This window comes from Pyrus communis, chromosome 8 (assembly GCF_041283825.1).
Source record: "Pyrus communis isolate YQ-2024b chromosome 8, ASM4128382v1, whole genome shotgun sequence".
In the NCBI taxonomy this organism is placed as follows: Eukaryota; Viridiplantae; Streptophyta; class Magnoliopsida; order Rosales; family Rosaceae; genus Pyrus; species Pyrus communis.
Window position 1 is genome coordinate 2,975,535 of NC_142572.1, and position 11,985 is coordinate 2,987,519.

The window sequence follows — 11,985 nt, forward strand, 5'->3', positions numbered from 1 at the left end:
ATAAAAGAACATCTTTATACTGCTTCATATACTAAATTACAAATACAACAGGAAAGGAAAACCTCAAATCTCCAACAGCCCCTGAAAAATTAAGGCATCCGAACAATCGTATTAACTGTGTAATTCTTTCCATAACCATGGCCTCTAATTACTTGCAAGTAAGCATCCTTCTCCAGATGCTTCTCGCAGTTCTGCAACGTCAGCAGGAGGGTCAAGCTCGTGAGGAATTTTTCCCGGATAGACTCCATCAAACTGCCAAGACAAGACCAAAACTTACAGTTCTGCAGAGGTTTTCCAACGACAAGCTCACCTCCTATCAACAACTAGCACTGAACGAAGCTCACAGTAAGCAAAGCTGCATAGAAACAACAAAAAAGACAACAAGAAAGGTAATCTCCTTCGTCTGGACTTTAAATATGAAAATTACATATGGAAAATAACATAAAAAACAAGTAACTTGTAAAACAATCAACAATTTTCAGTTAGAAGAAGAATATATTCAGTTAGACAAGCAATCAAAACCAATCACACTAAATCACTTGTCAGTAGAAGATCATTTGCAGGAAAAAGAGGCCGATACTCAGTAGTGTTTCTTCTCTGCTCACATGGATGATCACCCTGCAGCTGCAGTGCCAGAGGACACACACATTTAAGTGCAAAGTTCAATTAAAATGCAGTGGTTATGTGAACTGTGTGCGGAGGAATTTTGAAATAAACCTCTTCACAGTAGTGTGCATATAGGTATCACAATTTACCAGTTGGTGAAGTCTCACTGGCATGGAACAGCTTCAAAGTAAAATTGAACTTCACCAGGTTGAAATGTTAAACATTTGCAAAGGAAAAATAACTACTGAAATAAGGATTCTCAATTTCTCTCGCCTCACCTTCGGCACAAAATTTTGCACAGCTGTTATTAGTTTTAACATAAAATGAAGTACCAGATGGTCCCGGCAAAGCTCAACACCTATAAATGGTGGGTGTTTAGACTTAAAATTTTTGGAGGGTCACAGTTCCCTACAATGCTACCACTAATCAAAACTAATTGTTTTCTCTTTTCTCAACTTCCACCAAATGTAACATCATGACTCTTATTCGTTTCAAAGAACATTGACTCACCCAATCAAGTATTCAATCAATTAATCAAGTACATAACTGAAACAACTAAGATTTAACACCTTTCCACATTGCCAAAAGAGCTGAAATCTACCACTTAAGTCAGTAACACGAAAGTTAACGAAATAGTTTGATCTTCTAGATTTATTGTAAAACTTAGAATTACATTATCACTCCAATCAATTCCAGAGAGTCGTCAGCTATGAAAATTGAAATGGGAAAACATGTAAACTAAGTGTTCAGATGCTAATCAAGATTCAATCAAGTGATTTCAGTTACAAGGGGCAACCACATACCTACTTAGTAGAATAAAGATAAAAGCCTAAGAAGAGTATTACAGAAACAGGACCCTGTTAATAACATGACGTACTAAATGTTCCCGGCAAAGCTCAACCACTGTACATCGTGGGCTGATTGCACTTGAAGCTGAATGATGGTTACTGCTCCCATCATTGCAACCTGTATACGCTTTCCGTCTGCATTATCCTACAACATTGCCATTGGTCAATACTCAATACACGTTGCTTTCTAGATCTTCAACTTCCACCAACCAAGTGAAACGTTTCGACTCTTATTTGTTTGGTATATAGGATACTGTCTCTTCAAGAGTTCCAACATAACAGTGCCTTAACAAACAGCAGCTAAATGTTTCGAGAATCATAGGCTCGTACACAACTGAAACAATAATTCCTAAACCAAACATAAAATTCACCCTATATACTTAAAAGTCGAGAATCATAGACTTCACTGCCGGATCCTTGACCACATACAAAAACTTGGAGAAATTAGGGATTCATATCTAATAACTAATAAGTGAAGTTGAAACTTGAATTCTACCAAAAATAAAGCTATAAAATTGACCGAACCAACACGCAAACCTGTCTCGTTGTAGTAAATTAAGGGTCGTCAGTGCTCAACCACCACGGATCGGATCAACGAACTTCTGTTTCTTCTGAAGAAGAAACCCTTCATCCCCATCGTTGTTTGTAGAAGATTCACACCCAGAAAGCCGCTTCCTTTTCAGATTTTTCGATGTCATATCCAGAGATGCGGCTGCCCTCCTTCTCAGCGACCTCTTCTTCTTGGGAAGGATGATGGGGACTGACGAAAACCCGAAACATGTTTTCTGGTTGGGCCTCCTTCTCAGAGACGACCGTTTCTTTCTCGGAAAGATCGGGAAGGAATCACGACCAGATTTCGATTTCTTGGCAGCACAGAAGCGGATGAAATCTGCAACAACAGAAAATTCATCAAAAACCCACCTTTTCTCTTCCTCCCATTTCTGAAGGACCACCGCAACCTCCGAAAAAAGATTCAAATTCGAATTCATACTCACAAAACCAAATCAATTCAGCAGAATGACAGAGTGAATTTAGGGTTTCAGATCAGTAGTCAACAGAATGAGAGAGAGAGAGAGAGAGAGAGAGAGAGAGAGAGAGAGAGAGCTTAAGGCTTTAGGGTCAGAATTCACAGAGACGGAGAGAGAGAGAGAGAGATCGATCGATCGATCAGGCGCTGTTTTCAGAGACAGGGATAGATAGACAGCCGCTATAAGGCGGTTCAACGGTCGACACGAGAGCATTTAGATATCAAATTTCAAATTTCAGAGTCAAACGTGGTCAACTCCCTCTCCACCTTTTTTTTCCTTCCGCGTAAAAACCCTAAAATCATTTTACCCTCTTCATGTTATTTCAGTGTAATTCACAATTTCACATAAACCAAATCCAAAATTGTTTTGTCATCAAGCAATAACAAAAGATAACGCAACTTGAATTATTTTAGAGAGAATTCTTAGATGCAAATTTATAAACTAAACAATTTAGATTATTAATCCTCGGTAGTGCACTTTCATTCATAATTTTTAGTCCGTAACAATATGATCTACGTTTATTTATTTATTATTATTTTACAAGATACGCACTTTACAGGAGGCAAGTGGTCAGACAAAAAAGATGTGCATGGTGCTCCCCTTAATTGTCAGCTGCGCACACAGCGGCTACTTCAACAGCTCTATGAGGCGTGGCACAATCATGTCCTCCCAATTCCAACAGCCATAAATTTTTTTTTAAATAAAATGTTGTTAAAATTTTGGGAGAAAAACAAATTCTTTTCTAAATAAAAAAATATCGAAAAGATAAAAAAAAGGAAAATGAGTTACCACACAAGTTTCATATTTGCATTTTCTTAACAATGAAAACAAAAATCATTATCAAACATGGTCGTAATGGTTTCCATTGAAAATTTAACCTTAAGTATTCACCTTGTCAAGTTTCACTGGGGCATACTATAAACCTTGCCCTTCAAGCTGTCGCTTATGACACTAACAAATAAGTATGTTCCAATCAAAGAACGTCTGCTATTTGTGTCTATCTGACAACGAAGACAAAGCGTGATCTAAAAACAAGTAAATTGTAAAACAATCAACAATATTCGGGCTAGCCCGAGACTATCCGAGGCTATCCCGAACCTTTTAAAACGACTAAATTTCCATCTCCGGTGTAAAAATGAGCCAAGGCTTCAGAAGAATAACATTACTTATGGAAGACTGTCCATCCATCATCATGGACTGGCTATAATTACTTGGAAGCACCCTTCTCCGAATGCTTCTCATCGGCAACATCACTAGGAAGATCAGGCCCGCGAGGTATCTTCCCAGGATAATTAGTTGTTGAAGAATCAGACCCCAGCAAACTGCACACGGAAGACAAATTATTAAAAGTTCCGCATAAGCTAGATGTGTGTGTGCGCGCTGTTAAAATTAACGAAGAAGCTCACCTCCTATCGACAATTACCACTGAACGAAGCTCACAATTAGCAAAGCTGCATAAACAGAATTCCACTCTTAAGCTTAGCATCCATCCAAAATTCAAAAAGAGAAAAAAAAGGGACTCGTTCTCCTTAGTTTAAAGAATAAATATATGAGACCAGTAGAACGATTTTTGTACACATATGATTATAAACATTATCCCGTGCTGTGGAATGTAATGTGCATGCTCTTGAATTAAAAGTTGGGATAAAACAACCACCATAACACTTACTGAGTGCATATTTCGTTCTTGATAGACGGATGGCAATCATTTCCAAAAGCACTCAAGGTATGAAACAAGAATCCACTGTGCGAAACAATTGCAATGTCTTTCTCTTTACGAGTCCACAACCTGGACCAATTGAGAGCGGGAAAAGAAACAATTAACAGTTTAACACCTTTCCACATTGCCAATACAAGAATAATTGTCAAAATAGCTGAAATCTATAAAGTAAATCATTAACAAGTAACTTCACGAAATAGTACGAACCATTAGATTTATTGTAAAACTAACAATTACATTAGTACTACAATCTATTCCAGAAAGGTCAGCTACGACAATGAAACAAATGTAAGCTAAATGTTCAGATGCTATGCAAGATTCTACTCGGTAGAATAAAGATAAAAGCCTAAGCAAGATGCTATGCCTGACAGAAACAGAATGATGCTAACAAAATTTGTTGCACTGGTAGTTGGGTCAACACCTATGCAATGAACTCATGTGACACATCCAGCAACTATAAACAGATTTCTGGAATAAATTAAATCCTGAGTTGCTTGAGGTGAGAAAACAGCACAATAGCCGATAGGTGTATCACAACACTTATAATTGAACTCCGGAGAAAACTTGGATTACAAGTCAGCAAAGCTAAAACCTCCATAGGACCATGAATTGGCATAGCATACCCACAACACAATTTTCCTATAGGCACCAATAAAAGAATTCATGTTGTTCACGACATCCTAGTTAAATTTAGATATCATTCTCCTGTCCTCTGCACCATAGGTTTCTTATCACTTTTACTTTTCCTCAATGATTCTTTTCTTGGTGATGAATAGTAAAGAAACCAGTAACCAAAAATGCAATGTAACTTAGAGAGTAATTAAGAGATCACCAGTTCAAAAACTTCAGTCCCCTAGCTGCCACTTCTTCATTTTTCTCTCTAACGTCAGGCGTCCACAATATGTCATCCTCATTCTCTATCTAAACAAAGGGTGAACCAGAATACATTCCAATCAATCAAAGTTGATGGTTAGACAAGCAACCAAAACCAAAGTGACAAGTCAAATGACCGCATAGCTTTTCTCAATGTAATTGCAATAAGTCACTTGCCAGTGAAAAATCAATTGCAGGAAAAAGAGGCCGATACTCGCTAATGCTTCTCCTCTTGTCGCATGGATGAACACCCTGCAGGAGAAGAGAAAACATACATTTAAGCATGATGTTCAATTAGAACCCAGTGATTGTGTGAAGGGTGAATAAGGAAATCAAATAAACCCACTTTAATTAATTTATGTGAAAAATTAATGAATAAAATATGTTCAAAAAATAAATATCTCATAAGTTTGTAATTCTGTACGAGCAAAAGGGGGCCTGCTCAAAGGCTCTGTATATAGTAGTATGGATCCGGGTATCAAATTTATATTCAAATCTGACTGCCTAACAGGGTAACAGGTCAGAATAAAATAAAATTCTTTTAGATAACACTGAGTGTGTTGTAAAATTATACCATTTGCAAAGCAAAAATAACTACTGAAATCAGGATTCTCAAATCCTGTTCCCTAAGGTTTTATTTTATTTTATTTTATTGTTTGCATGAGTGGAGTCAAAATTACCCAAACCAGACTCCATCTCTCTGCGTTTTTGGTACCTTCTATACAAAGCTTACATAGCTGTTACTAGTTTTAACTTTTAACACGACATACCAAATGTTCCCGACAAAGCTCCACTGCTATAAATGGTGGGGAGTTTAGACTTGAAATTGCAGGATGGTCACTGTTTCCAGCATTTGCAACCATTAGAGGAGGTACATCTATCCCGTCTGTGTATGCTTGACCACCAAAAACGCCCACTGCTGTCTGCATGGTCCTACAAGGCAACAATTGGTCAAAATAGAGTCCTTTTTCTTTTTTCAACTTCCACCTATTGAAACATTCACACTCTTATTTGTTTGGCGTATGTACTGCATTCTCCTAAAAAAAAAAAAAACAAATGCACCTTAGCAGCAGCTTAATGTTTCAAGGGACATAGGCTTTACAGATCACTCAATAATTAGTCACGTGCAAAAATGAAATAATAATTCCAAAAGCAAGAACAAATGTTCACTCTATTACATGAAACCACAAAAAGTTAAATTTCTCTAGAGAGGGGCAAATTATCATAGCTGTTATGAGTTTTTAAAAGAGATATCTAAAAAAAAGGACCATATGCTTAGCAGTCTCAAGTTTCTGAATCATTTCAACGGCACCTCATCATCTTAATGTCTATTTGAATCCAACTCACTTCAACAAATGTAAATTCTTATCTAATCCACTGAAGCAAAAGACCTGCAGCTGTTCATTTTATTTTCTTTACAAAAAACTAGAAAGAATTGTTATAACTATACAGTGCAAGGTAAAAAGCTCTTTTTGACACATGAAAGGAGCCCAGCCAACCTAATTGAAAAGGTAGTATCATTCCTCACTCAGAAATGGAAGCAAAGATGACATTAAGGATGAAATAGTAAAGGAATAAAGGCTTGCAGCATGTCCCCTCTTAAATTAAACTAGTCCATAATTTCACCTATTTCTCATAAATTCTGGGGAAATTGGGTTCGATAACCCTATTGCAAAGGCAGCAATCAAAATTAGTGCTCCTCCTGAATTCAATCTGTACTAGCCCTCTTTGACAAATATACCCTTAGTTTTAAAGACCCTTTTATCAAGTATCCATATGTTGTCCAAATGTTGTTGATATTCATTGATATGTTGTCCACCTGTTATTGATATTTCGTTGATATGTTGCTCATATTTTGTCGATATGGATAAGCCCCAAGTGAAAGGCAATTAATTTCGCCAAAGAGGGCTATTATTGAATACATTTTTGAAGCAGGGCTATTTCGTCAATATGTCGTTGATATAATGCTATTGGTTATTTCTTCTCACAAAATAAACGGGTTCTTCTTAGCTTGTGTATTAGAGAATGCATTTCTTCATCGAAAATTCTATCATAAAAGTAAGCGTCATGCAAGTTCACAATAAAAGATAAACAGAAGAAAAGGTGGGTCTGCTCCACCAGAGTGAAGTAAAGATCCATGCTGAACTTGATGATAGAAATTTTAGGAGAAAAAAAATTTGAAAACTCGATACCTTAACAAAGGAGATGTTATGACCAAATCAATTTTCTTGGAAAGTCCACATGCTTGAACATGCTTGTGCAGATTACCAACCTGTTGTGAAAGCACAAAATTATTACATGGTATTTGTTGATCTATTATGAGAAAAATAAAAAGAACACTTAGCGGCAGACACAAGGAACTTAAAAGGAGAAATAACTCCAATAAAATCCTCCTTGTAAAACTGTTCTTTTGATGGAATGCCAAAAAAGTTCATTAAGACCGTGTTTTGTACACCCAAATTGAACTAAATAGTCCAAAATCAGTGTTTGTACAACTCCTAGCTCTTTAGCAACAGGATTAAAATCATTCAGTTGCTTAAGATCAGTTCACTCCACTTGGAACTAATAACCCCATGTGGAACCTTGGGACTAAAACACAACAGCACCCTTGCTCTGGTTAGAATGACTATGCATTCATGGTATATCTCAACATCACATTGAAACTGGAAAAAAATGTATTCCAGTATTTTGATTATTATTCTAAAATACTGATTAAGAACTTAATGATGTGTGTCGGGTTGACATGGTCACTACACCATCAACAGTTGGATGTTTCCTGGACGTGTACCTAACATTGCATGGGGTTCTATCTGTGCAGAATCAGAATGACGCAGTAAAGGTTTTTTGGTGGCATTACATTAAAATACTGGATTCATGTTTCATGTGAAGTACACCTTTGTGAGCATTTTGGTTCTTAATAATCTAATTTGTCAGCAGTAATAGTTACTTTTGATGGGATAACTATCCATTATTGGCTCGCTCTTTTGAGATGATGCCAAGATCTCAAAAAATTTCTGTCCACTTTTGTGTTGATTTTGTACTTTCGTTAAAATATGAACACTTCAGACTTTCATAGATGTTTACATAATGTGCACAACTTTCCTCATATGTTAATCAATAAAATAATAAATCTGTTAATATTTGAATGTTTTAAAACTGTAGTTAAGTTAGGTCTCTTATTATGTTTGGAAACAAAATCCAGTACACCAAGATCAGACTCTCGGTTCAGTACAACATTAAGCTTACAGAAATATCAGTATATCTAGTACAGCCGGCAGATACTGAACAAACCCTAAAACTCTTATCGGTGTAAAAAGTTCGAAAAGATTTACAATGATAGCATTCTTTTATACCAACATAAACTCAACTAACCAATTAGTTTAGCAATTACCTGACTCCAGCCAAGAGGGGTAAGATGTGCATCAAAAAGATCATAAGACATGTATGCCGCATGATCCTTCTCGCCTTCCACATTGTGAATCCCTTGTGCATGCCTTACCTGGATATATGATCATTTTGTCAGAAAAAACCTGAATGCACTTCAAAGACCACAGATTAAACGAAAAGAAAACGCGATTTAAGCCTGTAACAAACCAGGTGAAGAGTTTTAGTTCGGTGCAACGGGTAGAGACTTGGACCTGTAGCGGCATCCATATCTGCATCAATCAAACCCCCCCCCCCCCCCCAACCCCCCAGAACAGTTAAAATTAAAAAATAAAAAAAAATCCACAAAACAGAGATGAGCATATCTCAAAGAATATACCACGAAAATGAATGATGCCAATATTTCAAAAGAATATGGACTAACATTCGCGTCGCACAAAATACAAACAAGGGGCAGAAAACCAGCATAAACTACAATTATTTTGCTTTATAACTGAAAATAAAAGGAAAGAGAAAGATTTCACCTTTTTGACTAGTCATTTTCATTTTAGTCGATCGATATTTTAATCAATCTAATCTAAATTACCGAAAAAAATATTTAACTTGTGCACAGATACATTGCTCTAACCAACTTGACTCTGCGACAAGGGATCTTATATCTTAGGAAGGAATAAATTGATGGATATCCAATCGCATTACTACCTAATCACCCAACAAAAATATTAAAAACTAAGCAATAAAATAATAGAAAAATGGTTAATTGTGGCGCCATAAAGCAAAATCCTTGATTAACTAACTAATTAACGCTAGAAATGGAAGATCAGAATAAGAATCAAAACGCACAATCGAAATACAGGTGGTGAGAGTTAAGGAGGAAGAGAATTGCAGTACCTGGAGGCGAAGAGAAGCAGAGAATGGAGGAGCGCCGCGGCGGTTTTGGCGGTGGTGAGATGACTTTTGGGAGCTTAGAAATGGGAGTGGGGACAAAGAGGGGATTTTCGGAGAAGAGAGGGGTATATATAGCAGAAATGGAAACGGTCATGGCTGATGGCTAAATTAGGGATTGGTTAATTTACAGGGACACGTATGAAACCCAGGGAAGGAAGGACCTTGAGATACGTGAAGGGTTGCACTTGCACATGCCGCGGTTCAAGCCCCCTCTCTCTGTAACATCAAATTCAAATCAATCACAATCAATGAGATCAACCAAAAACTTGGAAGTTGGATAAATGTAGTTGGTTTTTGACCCAAGAACAGTTGATTTACTTACTTCGGAACACCATTATGACAATATTCTAAATTAATAAAATGATATCTATGACAAATGTGATCTTAAGTTATCATCAATTCTCGTTACATTTTTTTATTTGTCTTTTCTAATTTATCTTTCTCGCTGATCTTTTATCATTTTATATGTCCAATTCTCTGTTGTTTATTTATTCGAGATACCATTGTGGCATTCGATCATTCAACAAGAAGACTTTTCCAAAATGCACAACTAATTCATATATATCCCTAAAATTGTGAACCAAACGCAACACAAATGTTTATGTGCTCATTTGGAAATACTTTCAAATTGAATTAAAGCGTTTTGGTCAAATTGATTTTGGGTTCTAAAAATACATTAAGCGCTTTTCGAAGAAGTATTAGACATGTGCTTTTTGTAGGAACTTTTTTAAAGATGCGTTTGTTGCACCGTACTATCTTGAACTAGATTAGTTTTAAAGACTAAGTTGGACTGCCTTAAATAGACTAAAATTAGACTAACTTAGTGAAGCATTTCGTGTAGTGTCAGATTAAGAAACAAGATAATTAATAAATTCTAAGATCCATATCTATTAAAATTTTTTTTTCTTTTGAAAACTCTTCCTCTTCTTCGAAAACCAATTCCACACTTTGAGATCAAATCAAAATCAACTTCATACAATTGCATATCAAATCAAAACCAACTCCCCACAATTACAGATCATATCAAAATCAACTCCAGACAATTTTAAATTCCACAATTTGAGATCAAATCCAAAACCAATTCCACAATTTGGCGTCTTAGGCTGCTTAACCCATCTTCATCGTTGTGCAACCCCAAGCGACTATCGTCCCAATCCAAGACCTTCGCCGTCTTCATGCCGTCGTGGGCGCCAGCGTTCTTAGCCTCCAATATTCCTTCATCACCTTTGTTTTCCTCACCCACCATTAGGTTCACAAGGATTCCGTGATTTGGGTTTCAACGGCCGTGTCCTCAACCATCACTAGGTTCACAAAGATCCCGTGATTCGGGTTTCAACGAAGACCATCGACGGCAATCTATGCCCACGACGGTCAGAGGTGGTGCAGTTATATGGGTCTTGTTGGAGGATGAAGAGACGGAAGAAAGCAGAGAAGGAAGATGGTCTTAGCTAGTCCCCTCCATTTCGGGGGCTCTCGCTAAGAACTTCTAGCAAGCTTGTTAGTCCACACAAGCCCCCTTTAGTCTCATTAAACATAGTCCCAATATGTAACAAACATTGGATTAAAATCTAGTCTAATCCAGTGAGAGTTAAGGAAGTCAAACAAACACATTCTAAGTGCTTTTCTAAGATTCACTTAGATTTTCAGTAAGAGTTGGTTTAAAAATTATTTTTACTAAAAATGTTTTCAGTAATTTTAAAGCACTTCAAAACAAGCCTTGTATTAGGAGTGTGAGCTGTTGGGGGAGGAATACATATAGGAAGTGAGCTGTTGGGGGAGGAATATATATATAGGAAGGAGAAGGGGATTTTTGTATTTCTCAAAGAAAACAATTTTAATGTTTGGAAAAACCAAACAATTATCATGCTAAGGGTGGGCTTTATTTTAAATTCGAGGTCCAATGCTCTGCATGTGGAATGCTGGACTTTTGAAAATTTTGAGACCGAAACGGTTTTGGTAGAGTGCCTAGCCCATACTCAAATCTAAGGCATTTTGGCACACTTGTTCTAATTTATTTGGGGAAGCATTTTTGCCCACCATCATAAATTATGATATATGCTCATTATATATCTAATCATTTGTTATTGTCTTTTCACTTAAACTTGGTTAATTTTTTTCAAAATTGAAAGAGTAACATTCAATGTGAAGTATAGTTATGTGAAAATGATATATGACAGATGATTAAATGTATGGTGAACATAAAACATAGTTATGATGGTGAGTAAAAGTGCCCTTGAGTGACATGTCTTACTACTTAATTTGTGCAATAACTATTATCTAATATTTTCTGATTCTGAGATGGAACGAAATGGACAACAGATGAATTGTTAATTTGACGATCTCCATTGATTATGTGTTTTCGTTTACCAACACAGCAAACTATATGTTTGAAACCGACTAACTCTTGCAAGCAGTGAATTGTCTTGGTGATTACTGCATCATGGATTCGCACCCTTCCCCCTCCCCCTTGTTAAAATTAAGAGTTTAGTGTTTATCAAATAATCCAATTGTATTATTCCTCTCCAAAGTTAGAGCATTTATAAACATATTGATTCAGCTAAGTCTACTATTATTAAAA

The 11,985-nt window shown here is 36.5% G+C and overlaps 1 protein-coding gene across 3 annotated transcripts; it reads right to left on the minus strand.

Annotated features, from left to right (window-relative positions):
• Window positions 1-3,319: 3,319 nt before the first annotated feature.
• LOC137717441 (phosphoglycerate mutase-like protein 1) lies at window positions 3,320-9,832 on the minus strand. 3 transcript variants are annotated; one of them, XM_088698596.1, is made up of 11 exons: window positions 9,730-9,832; window positions 9,351-9,623; window positions 8,670-8,731; window positions 8,467-8,574; window positions 7,268-7,347; window positions 5,846-6,008; window positions 5,253-5,327; window positions 5,035-5,123; window positions 4,152-4,271; window positions 3,889-3,933; window positions 3,320-3,804 (listed from the first exon to the last, which is right to left on the minus strand). In XM_088698596.1, exons 2-11 carry the CDS (start codon window positions 9,499-9,501, stop codon window positions 3,690-3,692), a joined length of 1,008 nt encoding a protein of 335 aa, XP_088554722.1. In that variant the 5' UTR covers window positions 9,502-9,623; window positions 9,730-9,832; the 3' UTR covers window positions 3,320-3,689. The 3 variants fall into 3 exon arrangements, with proteins under 3 accessions (XP_088554722.1, XP_068312917.2, XP_088554723.1); XM_068456816.2 differs by lacking the exon at window positions 9,730-9,832 and having other exon boundaries at window positions 9,351-9,713; XM_088698597.1 differs by lacking the exons at window positions 9,351-9,623; window positions 9,730-9,832 and adding an exon at window positions 8,839-9,023.
• Between the last annotated feature and the right edge of the window lie 2,153 nt (window positions 9,833-11,985).